This window comes from Ranitomeya variabilis, chromosome 1 (assembly GCF_051348905.1).
Source record: "Ranitomeya variabilis isolate aRanVar5 chromosome 1, aRanVar5.hap1, whole genome shotgun sequence".
In the NCBI taxonomy this organism is placed as follows: Eukaryota; Metazoa; Chordata; class Amphibia; order Anura; family Dendrobatidae; genus Ranitomeya; species Ranitomeya variabilis.
Window position 1 is genome coordinate 389,072,502 of NC_135232.1, and position 20,216 is coordinate 389,092,717.

The 20,216-nt window shown below is 45.4% G+C and overlaps 1 protein-coding gene across 3 annotated transcripts in view; it reads right to left on the reverse strand.

Moving 5' to 3' along the window:
* Positions 1-20,216, reverse strand: part of CFAP95 (cilia and flagella associated protein 95) — a 101,675-nt gene that overhangs the window by 11,756 nt on the left and 69,703 nt on the right. The window contains exon 5 of one of the 3 annotated variants that reach the window (XM_077249071.1): positions 2,985-3,282. The exons of the other annotated variants lie outside the window; for them this stretch is intronic. Within the exon in view, the coding sequence (XP_077105186.1) occupies positions 3,267-3,282 (16 nt within the window). The 3' untranslated portion in view covers positions 2,985-3,266. Of the gene's footprint in view, positions 1-2,984; positions 3,283-20,216 lie in introns of those variants that run through there. 3 annotated transcript variants of the gene reach the window in all.

Genomic DNA, 20,216 nt, shown 5'->3' on the forward strand with positions numbered 1-20,216 from the left:
CTATAGGAAGAGTGGAGGGGCACACATTCCAAGCTGCATGAGGTTTAGTGTGAAGATTTCATAATCAGTAATGGTTTGGGGAACCATGTCATCTGCTGGTGTAGGTCTACTGTGTTTTATCAAGGCCAAAGTCAGCGCAGCCGTCTACCAGGAAATTTTAGAGTACTTCCTGCTTCCCTCTGCTGACAAGCTTTTTGGAGATGGAAATTTCATTCTCCAGCAGGACTTGGCACCTGTCCATACTGCCAAAAGTACTAATATCTGGTATAAAAACAACAATATCACTGAGCTTGATTGGCCAGCAAACTCGCCTGACCTTAACCCCATAGAGAATCTATGGGGTATTATCAAGAAGACGAGAGACATGAGACCCAACAATGCAGACGAACTGAATGTGCTATCAAAGCAACCTGGGCTTCCACAACACCTCAGCAGTGCTACAGGCTGATCGCCTCCATGCCACGCAGCATTGATGCAGTAATTGATGCAAAAGGAGCCCCGACCAAGTATTGGAGTGCATTCACTGAACATACATTTCAATAGGAAAACATTTCGGATTTTAAAATAATTTTTTAAGCTGGTGTTACGCTGGGCATAAATAAGTACATCCCCTTTGAAATGTAAGATTTTAATCAATATCTCACTGAACAATAGAACAGTTTCCAAAATAGTGAGTTTCAGAGAACTTTTTTGCAATCCATAACACAAAAGTAAGGTTAATAATCTAACTTCCATTACAAAATCTTCTGTTTTATTCAAATAAGTTGTAAAAATGAATACCCCAAATCAAAATCTACTACATCTAGTATTTTGACCTCCATGATTTTTAAGGACAGTACCAAGTCTTCCAGTCTTCCAGGCCTAGAATGAACAAGGTGGTGAGTCGGTGACATATTGCAAAATCAATCTTTTTCCATTCTTCAATAACTTCTTTTTAGAGCCTGGATGGAGAGTGATGGTCAACTTGTCTCCACAGAATTCTCCATAGGTGTTCGATTGGGTTCAACTCAGGAGACATAATTTGCCACTGAATCACTTCCATGCTGTTCTTAAAACATGCAACAGATGTGTGTTTTGGTTCAATGTCATGTTGGAAAAGTGAACGTCTTTCAAGGGAGTGATGGTAGCATCTTCTCTTTCGATATAAAGCAGTACATCTGTGAATTCATGATGCCATCAATGAAGTGTAGCTCCCTGACACCAGCAGCACTCATGCAGCTCCACATAATGAAACTACTACCATCATGTTTCAATGTAGGAACCATACATTTAGAAAAATCAATTGAGAAAAATTTTGAAAGCTATATTATTAACCTTACTTTCATAGTATATGTTAAAAAAATGTTATATGAAACTCAGTCTTGTCAAAGTTTTGGAAATTATTCATGTATTCAGTGAGATATTGAGTAAAATCTTAATTTTCAAATGGGTGTACTCATTTATGCTGAATATAGTAAATATATATATATACATATAGATAGATAGATAGATAGATAGATAGATAGATAGATAGAAGCATGGAAAACATACATGGCTTCTGAGGAAATAATAAAACAACCTCATTTTACCATACTTGAAAGAAGCCAAATATATAGGATGTGCAGGACACACCAAAAACATGCCTCCCTTGAGGAAGGTTTATCCTAAACGTGCTTCGGGAGGTCTGGGGACGCCGGGGCCCTTTGTCCAGCATCTATTTTTATATGGTATGTTAACTGTATTTATGCTTTGATTTTGCTGTTGTTCTCCCTCTGGTTTGACCCCCATGGCTGGGTTATACTTCACTTGGGAGGGCTAATTACCTAGGTTTCAGCATTGCACTATGATCTACTCCACCTGCTGGATTATAAGTGCCGTGTCGTTCCCTCACCATGCAATCACGGCTGTGTAGCCGATTTTAACCCTTTACTGTCACTTTTGACCTGTTTTGTATTTATACTTTAATAAAGTTTGTATTTACCGTATATACTCGAGTATAAGCCGAGATTTTCAGCCCAAATTTTTGGGCTGAAAGTGCCCCTCTCGGCTTATACTCGAGTCACGGTCGGCGGCAGGGTCGGCGGGTGAGGGGGAGAGGGCGCTGAGGCATACTTACCTGCTTCCGGGGCTCCTGGTGCTGTCCCTGCAGTCCCACGGTCTCCAGGTGCCGCAGCTCTTCCCCTGTTCAGCGGTCACGTGGGACCGCTCATTAGAGAAATGAATAAGGACTCCACTCCCATAGGGGTGGAGCCGCATATTCATTTCTCTAATGAGCGGTAATGGTGACCGCTGATAGAGGAAGAGGCTGCGGCACCGAAGACCAGCTGTCCGGGGGAAGGAGCGGGACGCCGGGAGCAGGTAAGTATTACATATTCACCTGTCCGCGTTCCACACGCGACTGTAGTAGAGCACCTCACTCGGCTGCACACGGAGGTAGACACGGGTACACTCCGGATTTAAGAACATCCATTTGTGTATTCCAGGCAGCATGAACTAAGGTGTAGCAAAGAAAATACAGCCCTCTGGGTGAAACAGGAAAACAAAACAAAATGGTGGCAGAACAAACAGTCCTGTGAACGGGGTTCCTCCCGCTCATGGCTGGGAGAACACACACTGTTCAGGTTCACCAGTCCAAGCAACACTTTCCTGGAGCATTCCTTATCCAGGCCCAAACTGAACACTGAAAGCTCTGGTCTTCGACCATTAAGCCTTGACCTTGTGACTCCTCCATCATGTGACTGATCACATGATCCTGACATCACACAGGTCCTGTCAGGACTCTGCAGGTGGAGATATGGTGGACCCCCTCCCACCCGCTCTATGGAGGTCCACTAAAAGCAGCCCATGTCATAACTCATTTAATCCTCTCAACACGTATTGTGCTGGAGGAAACTACTTTACATCACTGACGTCATCATGCGCAGAGACACGTATCTCCCCTCCATCACTTCATCAGTGACTCTGTCACAATACACACGCATATATACACACTTATATAGTACTGTGCAAGGGTTTTGTACGTTTTCTGGATGTTTCATGGAGCCTGTTTTGCCCTCATCCAGGATGGAGTCTGGTACTTCGCCTTGTCCTTGAACCTCCTGTCAGTTCTGTTATTTAAGTCCAGGTCGGGAAACACTGCTTGTCTGAGTATTTTGTTTGCTGTTGGCTTCTGAGCTTCCTCCTGGCTTGCTTCTGGAGTTCCTGCTGCTGCTCGTTTACTCGGTGCTCTGCCTCATCACTTCCAGCTGCCTTCAGTCCTCTGTGCTGCTTCCTGATCCTGGAGGTGGTTACCTTTTGTCCAAACTAAAGAAAGAAAGAGAGGAGCTATACATCTCTGGTTCTACTGTGGTCTGTAAGAATTTCTGACATTATTCTTACCTGAGTATTACTTCTTGGAAAGTGTTTGTGTGGGTGTCAGCGAGAGACTTGGTGAGCGAGAGCTAATAACCCGGGCTCCTGAAATTTCCCTAAGACTAGGGAAATCCTGACTGACCCTCTACCTGAAGTTTACACTGATGGTGTGCATGTTCAGGCCTCGAACCTCACCCTAACTCCTGAGCTCAGCCCTAGGCTGAAACCTCCACCCACCACCCAGTGAAGATGTAATACTTAAATACCCACAGTTAGCACAGACAAGGATAAAGGAAAATATACACCATGCCGCAGACACTCAGGAATACACTATAAATGTGCAGGGCAAAATAAACACAAATATAGGAAGGAGTAAATAAGACGAAGGAATATACACCACCAGCAACGAATCTCCAACCACCAGCTCTCCACTCCAGACCGAGATAACAACGCAAGACAGAAGCTATAATCGGCGACGCCCAATGATCAGGAGAACTATTTAAAGGCCATGGAAATGGCCCAGCTTCCAATCCGAGGATCAGGTAAATTAACCCCGGAACAGCTAGACAAAATCTAGCAGACGCCAATGAGTCAATAGTGGTCAAAAGCGGAATTACCGCTGTCTGTCGGACGACCTGGTCTGAACAGGGTCCGACATGACAGTGCCCCGCCTTCTACGAGGGACCCCAGGGCCCTCACGGCTTATAGGACCCGGCTTGTCCGGATGACGGTGGTGAAACAACCTGACCAGCCGGTCAGCATGAACGTCCGAGGCTGGTACCCAGGACCTCTCCTCAGGCCCATAACCACGCTAGTGTACCAAGTACTGTAAAGTGCGATGCACTACACGAGAGTCAACCACCTTGGAGACTTCAAACTCCAAATTACCATCCACCAAGACTGGAGGTGGCATAGGCGCCGCATCCACAGAACCCACCTGTTATGACCCCAATGGCGAGGGTCTCAGAGGAACGTGGAAGTCTGCAGAATACAAAAATCCAGCTCATAGGGCAGTGGTAACTGGGTTGACCATATATCTACTCCTAACGCCAACACTAGAAGTAGCCGGGGATCATTCCTACGTTGATTCTAGATGACACGCGCCAGCCGGAGAATCTAGCTACCCCTAGTAGAGGAAAACAAAGACCTTTCTTGCCTCCAGAGAAGGGGACCCCAAAGCTGGATAGAAGCCCCCCACAAATAATGACGGTGAGGTAAGAGGAAATGACAAACACAGAAATGAACCAGGTTTAGCACAGAGAGGCCCGCTTACTGATAGCAGAATAAAGAAAGGTAACTTATATGGTCAACAAAAACCCTATCAAAATCCACACTGGAAATTCAAGAACCCCCGAACCGTCTAACGGTCCGGGGGGAGAACACCAGCCCCCTAGAGCTTCCAGCAAAGGTCAGGATATATATTTGGAACAAGCTGGACAAAAATACAAAACCAAAACAAATAGCAAAAAGCAAAAGGCAGACTTAGCTGATATAACTGGAACCAGGATCAGTAGACAAGAGCACAGCAGACTAGCTCTGATAACTACGTTGCCAGGCATTGAACTGAAGGTCCAGGGAGCATATATAGCAACACCCCTAACTAACGACCCAGGTGCGGATAAAAGGAATGACAGAAAAACCAGAGTCAAAAAACTAGTAACCACTAGAGGGAGCAAAAAGCAAATTCACAACACCCACCACCTTCTTTAGAAGAGACCTGTGGAACACTGTTATGAACTGGTGGCCTAGGAGCAGCATGGACGAGCTCTGGAGTAGGTGGCCTCTATACTGACCGCAGACCCTGAACTTAACACATCAACTAGAAGTAGCCGTGGGATGTTCCTGTCACTCCCTAGACACCTCGTCACGGCCGGAGGACTAATTACACCTAAAGAAAGAAACAGGAATACTATCTTGCCTCAGAAAATTCCCAAAGGAAAGACAGCCCCCCACAAATATTGACTGTGAGAGGAGAGGGAAATTACAAACGCAGACTGAAAACAGAATTTAGTAAAGGAGGCCACGCTACCAAGAAAGAAAAGACAGGAAAGAGTACTATGCGGTCAGTATAAAAAAATACTACAAAATCCACCACAGAGAATACAAAAATCTCCACACCTAACTAAAGGCATGGAGGGTAACTCTGACTCCAGAGCTTCCAACTTGGCTGAGTAAATCTTAACACAGACAAAGCTGGACAAGAAAAAACATAGCAATTCACAGAACTATTAAGTCCACCGCATGTGGACTGCAAAAACAGAGCCAGGACTTATCTTTGATGATTTGGACAATCCAGAAGGAGAAACCAAGCAGAGATGTGGCTCCCTAGAAAACAATGGACAACTGGCACTCAATAAAGGAAGGAGCCAGACTATATAGCCCCATCCAAAGTGGAAGCAGCTGATGACTGTTGTGAAGGACAAACAGCAGCACTACCACTTATAACCACCGGAGGGAGCCTAAGAGCAGAACCCACAACAGAATTCACAACAGTACCCCCCCCCTTGAGGAGGGGTCACCGAACCCTCACCAGAGCCCCCAGGCCGATCCGGACGAGCCAAATGGAAGGCACGAACCAAATCGTCAGCATGAACATCGGAGGCAACAACCCAAGAATTATCCTCCTGGCCATAACCCTTCCACTTGACAAGATACTGAAGCCTCCGTCTAGAAAAACGAGAATCCAAGATCTTCTCCACAACATACTCCAACTCCCCATCAATCAACACCGGGGAAGGAGGATCAACAGAGGGAACCACGGGCACCACATATTTCCGCAACAAAGATCTATGAAAAACATTATGGATGGAAAAAGAGGCTGGAAGGGCCAAACGAAAAGACACTGGATTGATAATCTCAGAAATCCTATAAGGACCAATAAACCGAGGCTTGAACTTCGGGGAAGAAACCTTCATAGGAACATGACGAGAAGACAACCAGACCAAATCCCCAACCCGAAGCCGGGAACCCACACGGCGACGACGGTTGGCAAAACGCTGAGCCTCCTCCTGAGACAACACCAAATTGTTCACCACATGAGCCCAAATCTGCTGCAACCTGTCAACCACAGAGTCCACCCCAGGACAATCAGAAGACTCAACCTGCCCTGAAGAAAAACGAGGATGAAACCCAGAATTACAAAAAAATGGTGACACCAAGGTAGCAGAACTAGCCCGATTATTAAGGGCAAACTCGGCCAATGGCAAAAAAGCCATCCAATCATCCTGATCGGCAGACACAAAGCATCTCAAATAAGTTTCCAAAGTCTGGTTAGTTCGCTCGGTTTGGCCGTTTGTCTGAGGATGAAATGCGGAAGAAAAAGACAAATCAATGCCCAGCTTAGCACAAAAGGACCGCCAAAACCTAGAAACAAACTGGAAACCTCTATCGGACACAATATTCTCTGGAATGCCATGCAAACGAACCACATGCTGAAAAAACAACGGAACAAACTCAGAAGAGGAAGGCAACTTAGGCAAAGGTACCAAATGAACCATCTTAGAAAACCGGTCACAGACCACCCAGATAACAGACATCCTCTGGGAAACAGGAAGATCCGAAATAAAATCCATAGAAATATGCGTCCAAGGCCTCTCAGGGACCGGCAAAGGCAAAAGCAACCCACTGGCGCGGGAGCAGCAAGGTTTGGCCCGCGCACAAGTCCCACAGGACTGCACAAAAGAACGCACATCCCGTGACAAAGAAGGCCACCAAAAGGACCTACTAACCGAATCTCTGGTACCAAAAATCCCAGGATGGCCAGCCAACACAGAACAGTGAACCTCAGAAATCACTTTACTAGTCCATCTGTCAGGAACAAACAGTTTCCCCGCTGGACAGCGATCAGGTTTATCAGCCTGAAACTCCTGAAGAGCCCGTCGCAAATTAGGGGAGATGGCAGAAAGAATCACCCCCTCCTTAAGAATACCAACCGGCTCAAGAATCCCTGGGGAATCAGGCAAGAAACTCCTAGAGAGGGCATCAGCCTTAACATTCTTAGAACCTGGAAGATACGAGACAACAAAATCAAAACGGGAGAAAAACATGGACCATCGGGCCTGTCTAGGATTCAGCCGTTTGGCAGACTCGAGGTAAATCAGATTCTTATGATCGGTCAAGACCACAATACGGTGCTCGGCCCCCTCAAGCCAATGTCGCCACTCCTCAAATGCCCACTTCATAGCCAACAACTCACGATTGCCGACATCATAATTGCGTTCCGCAGGCGAAAACTTTCGAGAAAAGAAGGCACACGGTTTCATCAAGGAACCATCAGAATTCCTCCGAGACAAAACGGCCCCTGCCCCAATCTCAGAAGCATCAACCTCAACCTGAAAAGGAAGAGAAACATCCGGCTGATGCAACACAGGGGCAGAAGTAAATCGGCGCTTAAGCTCCTGAAAGGCAGAAACGGCCTCAGAGGACCAATTAGCTACATCAGCGCCCTTCCTCGTCAAATCGGTCAGGGGTTTAACCACACTGGAGAAGTTGGCGATAAAAATTAGCAAAGCTCAAAAATTTCTGAAGGCTCTTCACGGATGTGGGCTGGATCCAATCATGAATGGCCTGAACCTTAGCCGGATCCATTTCTATAGATGATGGAGAAAAAATGAAGCCCAAAAAAGAAACCTTCTGTACACCAAAGAGGCACTTAGACCCCTTCACAAACAAGGCATTGTCACGAAGGACCTGAAATACCATCCTAACTTGTTTCACATGAGACTCCCAATCATCTGAAAAAATCAAAATATCATCCAAATATACAATCATGAATTTATCAAGATAATTCCGAAAAATATCATGCATGAAGGACTGAAACACAGATGGGGCATTAGAGAGTCCGAATGGCATCACAAGATACTCAAAATGGCCCTCGGGCGTATTAAACGCAGTTTTTCATTCGTCACCCTGCTTAATACGAACCAGATTATATGCCCCTCGAAGGTCAATCTTAGTAAACCAACTAGCCCCCTTAATTCTGGCAAACAAATCAGAAAGCAAAGGCAAAGGGTATTGGAATTTGACCGTGATCTTATTCAAGAGGCGATAATCAATACAGGGTCTCAAGGAGCCATCCTTCTTGGCAACAAAAAAAAAACGTGCTCCCAATGGAGAAGAAGATGGCCGAATATGCCCCTTCTCCAAAGACTCCCTTACATAGCTCCGCATGGCGGCATGTTCAGGCACAGACAGGTTGAAAAGTCGGCCCTTAGGAAACTTACAGCCTGGAATCAAATCAATAGCACAATCACAGTCCCTATGCGGTGGAAGGGAACTGGACTTGGGCTCATCGAAAACATCCTGGAAATCTGACAGAAACTCAGGAATTTCAGAAGAGGGGGAGGAGGAAATTGACATCAGAGGAACGTCATCGTGAACCCCCTGACAACCCCAACTAGTCACAGACATAGATTTCCAATCCAACACCGGATTATGTACCTGTAACCATGGAAACCCCAGCACAACAGCATCATGCAAATTATGTAACACCAGGAAGCGACAATCTTCCTGATGGGCTGGCACCATGCACATGGTTAACTGTGTCCAAAAATGAGGTTTATTTTTAGCCAATGGTGTAGCATCAATCCCCCTCAAAGGGATAGGGCTCCGCAAAGGCTGTAAGGAAAAACCACAACGTCTGGCAAATTCTAAGTCCAATAAATTTAAAGCGGCGCCTGAATCCACAAATGCCATGACAGAGAATGACGATAATGAGCAGATCAGGGTCACAGATAACAGAAATTTAGGTTGTACAGTACTGATAGTAATGGAATTAGCGATTCTCTTGGCACGTTTAGGGCAATCAGAAATAACATGAGCAAAATCGCCGCAGTAAAAGCACAACCTATTCTGACGTCTGAATCCTTGGCGTTCCGCTCTAGACAAAATCCTATCACATTGCATAGGCTCAGGTCTCTGCTCAGAGGACGCTGCCATACGGTGCACCACTTTGCGTTCGCGCAGGTGCCGATCAATCTGAATGGCCTGAGAGATAGATTCGCTCAAACCAACAGGCGTGGGGAACCCCACCATAACATCCTTATGGGCTTCAGAAAGACCCTTTCTGAAAATTGCTGCCAGAGCATCCTCATTCCATTTAGTGAGCACAGACCATTTTCTAAATTTCTGGCAGTATAATTCTGCCGCTTCCTGACCCTGACACAGGGCCAAAAGTGTTTTCTCAGCATGCTCTACAGAGTTAGGTTCATCATACAATAACCCAAGCGCCTGAAAAAAGGTGTCTACATTAAGCAAGGCCGGATTCCCAGATTTCAGGGAAAATGCCCAATCCTGCGGGTCACCACGCAACAGAGAAATGACAATTTTTACCTGCTGGATGGGATCACTAGAGGAACGGGGCTTAAGAGCAAAAAACCGTTTACAGTTATTTTTAAAGCTCAAAAATTTGGACCTGTCCCCGAAGAACAGATCGGGGGTAGGAATTCGAGGCTCTAAAACAGGAGTCTGCATGATATAATCAGAAATACCCTGTACTCTAGCAGCAAGTTGATCCACCCGAGAAGCAAGTCCCTGAACATCCATGTCAACGCCTAACTCCTGAGCCACACAGAAGTGAAGAGGGAAAAAAAACCACAACAGAGTACAGAAAAAAAAATGGCTCAGCACTTTCTTTCCCTTCTTTTGAGATGCGGTTAACTCATTGTTGGCCAGTTGTACTGTTATGAACTGGTGGCCTAGGAGCAGCATGGACGAGCTCTGGAGTAGGTGGCCTCTATACTGACCGCAGACCCTGAACTTAACACATCAACTAGAAGTAGCCGTGGGATGTTCCTGTCACTCCCTAGACACCTCGTCACGGCCGGAGGACTAATTACACCTAAAGAAAGAAACAGGAATACTATCTTGCCTCAGAGAAAATTCCCAAAGGAAAGGCAGCCCCCCACAAATATTGACTGTGAGAGGAGAGGGAAATTACAAACGCAGACTGAAAACAGAATTTAGCAAAGGAGGCCACGCTGTTGTGAATTCTGTTTGTGGGCTCCCCCGGTAGTGTTTTATGGTAGTGCCACTTATTTGCCTTCTTCTATCCTTGATCACCTGTTGACACCCATTAGGGGAGTTTCCTATTTAAGGCTGCTTGGCTGCTGGTCTGATGCCGGCCAACAATGTATCAGTAGCATTCTGTTGCATTCTCCTGCCTCAAGATCCTGTTCAGCTAAGTTGAATTTTGTTTCTAGTTTATTCTATTTTTGTCCAGCTATTTGCAATGTGACTCTCTGTAGCTGGAAGCTCTCGTGGACTGGAATTGCCACTCCAGTGGCATGAGTTGTCACTGGAGTTCTAAAGTAATTTCAGGATGGTGTTTTTGAGTAGTGTTTTGAAGTTGACCGTGAAGTGACTCTTTCCTGTACTTCTGCTATCTAGTAAGCGGACCTCACTGTGCTAAATCTGCTGTTCATCCTACGTATGTCTTTTCCTCTTGACTCACCGTCAATATCTGTGGGGGGCTACTATCTCCTTTTGGGGTTCATCTCTGGAGGTAAGGCAGGCCTGTATATTCCTCTGATAGGGGTAGTTAGATCTCCGGCTGGCGCGTGGTGTCTAGGGCATCGTAGGAAACACTCCCCGGCTACTTCCAGTGTCGTGTCAGGTTCAGGTCACGGTCACTTTAGTTCCCATCACCCGAGAGCTAGTCCGTTGTTATTTTGATTTCCCTGCCATTGGGAAAATCATAACACCACGCTACCTAGAAAGAAAAGACAGGAAAGAGTACTATGCGGTCAGTATAAAAAATACTACAAAATCCACCACAGAGAATACAAAAATCTCCACACCTAACTAAAGGCATGGAGGGTAACTCTGTGACTCCAGAGCTTCCAACTTGGCTGAGTAAATCTTAACACAGACAAAGCTGGACAAGAAAAAACATAGCAATTCACAGAACTATTAAGTCCACCGCATGTGGACTGCAAAAACAGAGCCAGGACTTATCTTTGATGATTTGGACAATCCAGAAGGAGAAACCAAGCAGAGATGTGGATCCCTAGAAAACAATGGACAACTGGCACTCAATAAAGGAAGGAGCCAGACTAAATAGCCCCGTCCAAAGTGGAAGCAGCTGATGACTGTTGTGAAGGACAAACAGCAGCACTATCACTTATAACCACCGGAGGGAGCCTAAGAGCAGAACCCACAACAGAATTCACAACAGAACACGTTGTGTATCTTATACACCGTAGGGAGCTTCAATCAGTACGCAACTGGGTTAATGACGGCGGTGACCCTAAATGGACCAATAAACCGTGGACCCAATTTAAGGGACGGTATCTTGAGTTTTATGTTTTTTGTGGATAACCACACCCAGTCATCCACACTCAGGTCCGGACCTGGCACACGCCTACTGTCAGCCACACGTTTGTACCTAGCACCCACACACAACAGGCGCTATTTAACTCTCCTCCAGACTGATGACAATTGTGTTCCTAACTGGTCCTCCTCCGGAACGCCGGAAGAGCCCCTCTGACTCAAGGTACAAAATTGAGGATGTAGCCCGTAAACACAAAAAAAACGGAGACTCCCCAGACGACTCCTGGCGGTGATTATTGATGGCAAACTCAGCCAAAGGAAGAAAGGTAGACCACTCCTCCTGGTTATCAGAGACAAAGCAGCGTAAGTACTGTTCCAAATTTTGGTTCATACGCTCAGTCTGACCATTTTACTGAGGATGAAACGCCGAAGAATGAGATAACTTGATTCCCAGCCGTGAGCAAAACGCTCTCCAAAATTTTGCCACAAACTGAGACCCCCTATCAGACACGATGTCAGACGGAACCCCATGAAGTCTGACCACCTCCTGCACAAATACCTGAGCCAGAGTCTTAGCGTTAGGCAACGCAGGAAAAGACACAAAGTGCGACATTTTAGAAAAACGATCAACAATCACCAAGATGACTGTGTTTCCAGCTGATGAGGGCAAATCAGTGATGAAATCCATGGAGATTTCCGTCCATGGCTTACTAGTTACCTCAAGAGGAAGTAGTGTGCCAACAGGACGGGAGCGGGGTGTCTTAGCCCTAGCGCACGTGGTACAAGCTGACATGTATGAGACCACGTCCTGTCGGATCTTGGGCCACCAAAACCGATGTGACACCAACTCCAAGGTACCTCTAACCCCTGGGTGACCAGCCAGGACGGTGTCATGATGCTCCGCCAAAACCTTTAGGTGGAGATGAAGCGGAACAAAAGATTTGTTGACGGGAAGCTCAGATGGTACCTCCTCCTGAGCCTCGGCAATCTCAGCCTCAACCTCGGTAGTGAGAGCCGAAACCACAACACCCTTTTGGAGGATAGGTACTGGATCCTCCCGAGGTTCTCCCCCCGGAAAACACCTGGACAGAGCATCCGCCTTAGTGTTTTTAGACCCCGGTCTGTAAGTGACCACAAAATTGAACCGCGTGAAAAACAATGCCCAGCGAGCCTGCCTGGGGGACAGACGCTTGGCTGACTCCAAATACAGCAGATTCTTATGATCGGTAATAACAGTTACCTGATGGACCGACCCCTCCAAGAAGTGTCGCCATTCCTCAAAGGCCAACTTAATTTCCAACAACTCCCTGATGCCGATATCGTAGTTACGTTCGGCGGACGACAGTTTATTGGAGAAATAGGCGCACGGACGTAAACCACTCAAAGATGAGCCTTGAGATAGTACCGCCCCCACACCAACCTCAGACGCATCGAATTCCACAACAAATGGTTTAGATACGTCTGGCTGCACAAGAATGGGGGCTGAAACAAAACTGTTCTTAAGAAATTCAAATGCGCGCACAGCAGCCTCAGGACAAACAGAGAAATTGGTACTCTTTTTAGTCATGTCAGTTAGCGGTTTAGCAATGATGGAAAAATCATTGATAAATTTCCTATAGTAGATAGAAAACCCAAGGAACCGCTGAAGTGCTTTCAGGTTATCAGGATGCTCCCAATGCAGCACCGCCTGCACCTTAGCGGCGTCCATTTTAAAACCAGAAGCAGACACAATATAACCCAAGAAAGGCAACTCTTGAACAGAAAATACAGATTTCTCAAGTTTAGCATACAGCTTATTCTCTCTGAGAAGCTGTAACACCTGCCTGACATGATCTAAATGAGCCTCACGGTCACAAGAATATATGAGAATGTCATCTGGGTACACAATAACGAATTTCCCCAAAACATGCGAGAACACATCATTGATGAAATGTTGTAACACTGCAGGTGCCTTAGTAAACCCAAACGGCATCACCAAATTTTCAAAATGACCCTCAGGGGTATTAAAAGCCGTCTTCCACTCATCACCTTGACGGACTCTTATGAGGTTGTACGCCCCCCTGAGGTCAAGCTTGGTGAACCACTTAGCACCTGCCACCTGGTTGAACAAATCTGGTATCAGAGGCATAGGGTATGGATCACGAACCGTAATCTGGTTCAACTCCCTGAAATCCAAACACGGGCGTAATCCGCCATCTTTCTTCTTCACAAATCCTCGCCTGCTGCCACCGGCGAGGATGACGGCCTGATGTGCCCTTTGCTCAAGCTTTCAGCAATGTAATCTTTTAACGCTTGTCTCTCCGGACCGGAGATGTTAAACATCCTTGCTTTAGGTAATTTGGCCCCTGGTTTAAACCTGATAGAACAGTCATAAGGACGATGTGGCGGCAACTCTGAACAACCCTTCTCAGAGAACACATCCACAAAATCCTGAAGTGACTCCGGAACGCTTGAAGTCACCGCAGCCACACATGTGGCCAGGCAATTCTCCTGGCAGAACTCGCTCCACCGAATTATGTCCTGAGTTTTCCAGTCAATTACCGGGTTGTGCATAGACAACCAAGGAAAACCCAAAACCACCTGAGCAGGAAGATCCCTGAGCACCTTACATGTAACCCGCTCAGAATGTAGAACTCCAATGTGGAGTTTCACCTCAGCCACAAATTCAGTAATCTCCCCCTGAGAGAGTGGAGCAGCATTGATGGTGACCACGCGGATAGGATGAGAAAGTTTTTCAATCCTAAAACCTGCTGTGCGCACAAACCCCTCATCAATGAGATTTGTGGCTGAACCACTATCCACAAAAACAGTAATTGGCAGCTCACTGCCAGAAACAAAAACCTTAGCAGGGAGCATGCACTGAGAAACCACCATGGAGGATATACATAAGCTCAGACTGGTCTCCTCCACACCCTCTGAGCTCAGAAGTTTTCCGCCATTGCGTTTTTCTTAGGCAGCAGAGGACAGATGTTAATAAAATGACCAGTTTTACCACAGTAAAAACAGGCTCCCTGCTTCCTGAGCTCAGGGGCTCGATGCTTGACATGTGACACCCCTGCGATTTGCATAGGCTCCGTGGGCTCACCTGCAGCAACCTCACGGGAACCTAAACCCTCTCCCATAGGCGGTGTCTCATGCTCCCCTTGACGCAAACGGCGATCAATGCGGACAACCAGACTCATAGCGGAATCTAGAGAAGTAGGAGTCTCGTACATCAGAAGGGCTTTTTTAACCCTTCCAGAAATCCCATGTATAAACTGACTCCGCAGTGCTGCATCATTCCATTGTGTATCGATCGCCCAGCAACGAAATTCAGAACAGTAATCCTCTGCAACTCGCTCCCCCTGGCGAATAGAGCGTATCTTAGATTCTGCCAGAGCCAATCTGTCAGGTTCATCGTAGATTTTCCCAAGAGAAGAAAAAAAAACTCTACACAGAGACAAATGCCGCAGAATCAGATGGCAAAGAAAACGCCCATGCTTGGGGATCCCCACTTAACAATGACAACACCAGGCCCACACACTGAGCCTCATTACCCGAAGATATCGGGCGCATACGGAAATAAAGTTTGCAAGCTTCACGAAAAGAAACAAATTTACTGCGTTCCCCAGCAAATTTTTCAGGCAACCGAAATTTAGGCTCAGTAACTCTTCCTGTCGCACCAGCTTGCACATTGGACACTGCTAGTCCCTGTTGCTGCACTGCCCCCTCAACTCAGTGACCTGTAGGGACAGCGCCTCCAACTGGCGGGTTATGGAAGTCATGGGATCCATGACAAAACAAAAAAAAAGAAACCCTTTTTTTTTTTTTTTCTTTGTTGTTGTTGGGCCGATTATAATGTCAGGGAGAGACTTGGTGAGCGAGAGCTAATAACCCGGGCTCCTGAAATTTCCCTAAGACTAGGGAAATCCTGACTGACCCTCTACCTGAAGATTACACTGATGGTGTGCATGTTCAGGCCTCGAACCTCACCCTAACTCCTGAGCTCAGCCCTAGGCTGAAACCTCCACCCACCACCCAGTGAAGATGTAATACTTAAATACCCACAGTTAGCACAGACAAGGATAAAGGAAAATATACACCACGCCGCAGACACTCAGGAATACACTATAAATGTGCAGGGCAAAATAAACACAAATATAGGAAGGAGTAAATAAGACGAAGGAATATACACCACCAGCAACGAATCTCCAACCACCAGCTCTCCACTCCAGACCGAGATAACAATGCAAGACAGAAGCTATAATCGGCGACGCCCAATGATCAGGAGAACTATTTAAAGGCCATGGAAATGGCCCAGCTTCCAATCCGAGGATCAGGTAAATTAACCCCGGAACAGCTAGACAAAATCTAGCAGACGCCAATGAGTCAACAGTGGTCAAAAGCGGAATTACCGCTGTCTGTCGGACGACCTGGTCTGAACAGCATCCGACATGACAGTGGGCTGTGGTGCTGGACTTGAGCAGAACTTTTTCAGCCCAAAAAGAAGTACACTGATAAACCTTATCCTTGCTGACAGCACCTGCATATTTCTGGACTTCCGTGAAAAGTGTCGTCTCCACTGTCTGCATATTTCTAGACTACCACGTATAAGTGCCTGTCACACTCTTGCTTCATAAAACTGCTGGACTTGCTTGTCTTAGCGCTCACGCCACGCAATCATAGTTGCTGGACATTTTTGTTTTGTACTGTGCAGTTCGCTGTAATTTAAAGATTGTCTCTGTTAGTTTGTGTTATACTCCTTGCTTTTTTAAATAAAGTCTATTTTTATCAACTTTGGTCTCAGATTCGTTTTATCCCACGCAATCAGATCCCATAGTACCTTCATAATTGTTACAGGTTTAAGCAGATCTGCATAGAGCACCTATCTCACAATCATCAAGTCTGGTTTCTGGAAGAGACTGAAGGGTTTGTGCAAGTCTATATCCACAGAAAATCTGTGGTTGGTCCTCCAGGATGTTTGGAACAAAGTCCCTGTCAAATTCCATCAAAAACTGTTTGCAAGTGTACCTGGTAAAATTGATGCTTTGATGCTGTTTTAAAGGAAACAACTGGTCACACCAAATGTTGATTTGATTTAGATATTTATTTTGTTCATTCACTTTGCATTTTGTTAATTGATAAAAATAAACTATTAACTCTTCTACTTTCGAAAGTATCCTTTTAGAACATTTTTCCACACGTCTAAAAGTTTTGCATAGTATATAAATATATTATATACAGTTGAAACCAGAAGTTTACATACACTATATAAAAAGACACATATGCATGTTTTTTCTCAAATATCTGACATGAAATCAGAATAAACCTTTCCCATTTTAAGTCAATTAGGATTACCATAATTATTAATATTTGCCAAATGCCAGAATAACGAGAGATAATACTTTAAGACATTTTTATTACTACAAAGTCAAAAGTTTACATACATTTCATTATTATTTGGTACCATCACCCTTAAACTGAATGACTTGGGTCAAACGTTTGGGATATCCTTCCAAAATCGTCTCACAACAGTTGGTCAGAATTTGGGCCCATTCCTCCTGACAAAACTGGTGTAACTGATCCAGGTTTGTAGGTCGCTTTGATAGCACCTGCCTTTTCAGCTTTTCAATAGGAATGAGATCAGGGCTTTGTGATGGCCACTCCAAAACATTCACTTTGTTATCCTTAAGCCACTTTGTTACCATTTTGGCAGTATGCTTGGGGTCACTGTCCATTTGGAAGACCCATTTTCAAACTTTAACTTCCTGGCAGGTGTCTGGAGATATTGCTTCATTATTGCCACATAATCTTCTTTTCTCATGATGCCATCTATTTTATGTAGTGCACCATTAAAAAGGCAGAGATGCTTACCTGCCCAGGCCTCCAAACAACTGCACTTTCAGGGTGCAATGGACCCGATTTAAAGTTGGAAGCAACACAGGTGCAGCAATATCGATGAAACAGGCACTCTCAACCTACAAATCCATGGAGGGGGTGGCTGTTTGGTATATTACTGCACTAAAGATACTAATCTGTATGCGGCGTTATTCACATACAGGTGATGCAGAGCATCCGGCTTACAGCCTATTAGTGACACCCATACTCTTAGATCAGGCAGGCTGCCCAGTGCTAACCAAAAGTATCCTGTGTGAACAGAGGCCACAGTTTAAGAGTATGGGCATCACTAATAGGCTGTAAGCCGGATGCTCTGCATCACCTGTATGTGAATAACGCCGCATACAGATTAGTATGTTTTGTGCACTAATATACCAAACAGCCACCCCCTCCATAGATTGGTAGGTTGAGAGTGGCTGTTTCATCGGTATTGCTGCACCTGTGTTGCTGCCAACTTTAAATCGGGTCCACTGCACCCTGATAGTGCATTTGTTTGAAGGCCTGGGCAGGTAAGAATCCCTGCCTTTTTTCTGGTGTTGTTTGAAAATTTTTTGGAGGATTTCTAAGTCCTATTTTTGTGTCGGTGAGCTCTTTTTAGATGTTTAGTGCTCCAGTAGTGTTAGGTTTGAAGGGTGCCTTTTCCAGACTGCACTTTATAGCTCCTTCCACAGATGTTCAATAGGATTTACATCTGGGCTCCTAGATGGCTACCTCAGAATAGTCCAATGCTTTGCTCTTAGCCATTCTTGGATGATGAACGGCTAACCCAAGACCTGCTACTCTGACCAAGCTTTTTGGCACTGTTGCACATTTTACTCTGGAATGCCTTGATAGTCTTGGACCCTGCAAAGATTCAGGATACCCTGTGCCAGATGTAGCAAATCAGCCACAAAACATAACCAAGCCTCCTCCATATTTCACAGTAGGTACAATGTTCTTTCTTCATTTTTGCGTCTGTGAATTTAGAGCTGACATAACTTGCCATAATGCTCCAGTTTTGTGCCATCTGTCCACAGGACTTACTTTTGAATATCTGCAACTGCAGTACCAGGAACATAAGGCTGTTTGGAGATGGTATTATGGCCTTTACCTAATTTTCTTTCTATCTCCTGAGGCAACTCTCCCCTTAGCTTTCTTTGGTCCATGTTGAGTGTAGTAAACACCATGATACCAAACAGCACAGTGACTACATTTCATCTGTGATGCTAGTTACAGGACACACTTTAGTTTATCATGCCTCTATGGTCAAATTATTTTCAATCTTTTATAGAGGTACCAACATTTTTTCAGGCCATTTTAATTTGTTTGTTGTTTTGCTTACATTTTTTGTAAAACAACAATTCAAAAGAAATCTCTGGTTTTTATTAGTTGATTTTCAGTTCTGGCTCTCATAGACTTAAATTGAAAGGTGACCTCCGGCTCATCCAGCAAACACTGAAATGATGTGGCAGGTCACAAACTTTAGAAGACGACTGGAGCGGCACTCATAACAGAAGAAGATGGCGGCAGGTAAGTACACTGAATAAAAATATAAACATAGCACTTTTATTTTTGCTCCCATTTTTCATGAACTCAAAGATCTAAGACTTTTTCTATGTAGGTAAAAGGCATTTTTTCTCTCAAATATTGTTCACATATTGTCTCAGTCTGTGTTAGTGAACGCTTCTCCTTTGCAGAAATAATCCATTCACCTCACAGGTGTGGCATATCAAGATGCTGACTAGACAGCATGATTATTGCACAGGTGTGCCTTAGGCTACTTTCACACTTCCGTCTTTATAAAGACGTCGCAATGCGTCGTTCTGTGCAAAAAACGCATCCTGCAAAGTTGCCCGCAGGATGCGTTTTTTGCACATAGACTTGTATTACTGACGCATCGCGACGTATGGACACACATTCCATACATCGTGCACTGGATGCATCGGTAATTGGCGGACCGTCGTCACAAAAAACGTTCAATGTAACGTTTTTTTGTGCGACGCGTCCGCCATTTTCGACCGCGCATGTGCGGCCGAAACTGCGTCCCCTCCTCCCCGGAACTTATAATGGGCAGCGGATGCGTCTAAAAACTGCATCCGCCGCCCACGTTGTGCTAAATTTAGCACAACGTCCGTCGGTACGTCAGGCTGACGGTTTGCGACGGCCCCGTACCGACGGATGTGTGAAAGTAGCCTTAAGGCGACCACAATAAAAGGACACTCTAAAATACAAAGTTTTATCACACAGCACAATTGGCACAGATGTCCCAAGTTTTCAGGGAGATATTTGGCATACTGACTGCAGAATTTTCTATGAAAGCTGTTGCCCATGAATTGAATGTTAATTTAGCTACCATAAGCCATCTCCAAGAATTTCAGAGAACTTGGCAGAACATCCAACCGGCCTCACAACTGCAGACCACGTGTAAACATAACAGCCCAGGACTTCAACATCCAGCATCTTCACCTCCAAAATCATCTGAGGCTAGCCACCCAGACAGGTGCTGCAACGATCAGTTTGCATAACCAAATAATTTCTGCACAAACCATCAGAAACTGTCTCAGGAAATCCCATCTGCATGCTCATCGTCCTCTTTGGAGTCACCATCTGACTGCAGTTTATCATCGTAACAGACATAAGTGGGCAAATGCTCAAATTTGATGGCATCTGGCATGTTGAAGAGGTGTTTTCTTCACGGATGAATCCCGGTTTTCACTGCACAGGGCAGATGACACACTGCATGTATGGCGTTGTGTGGGTGA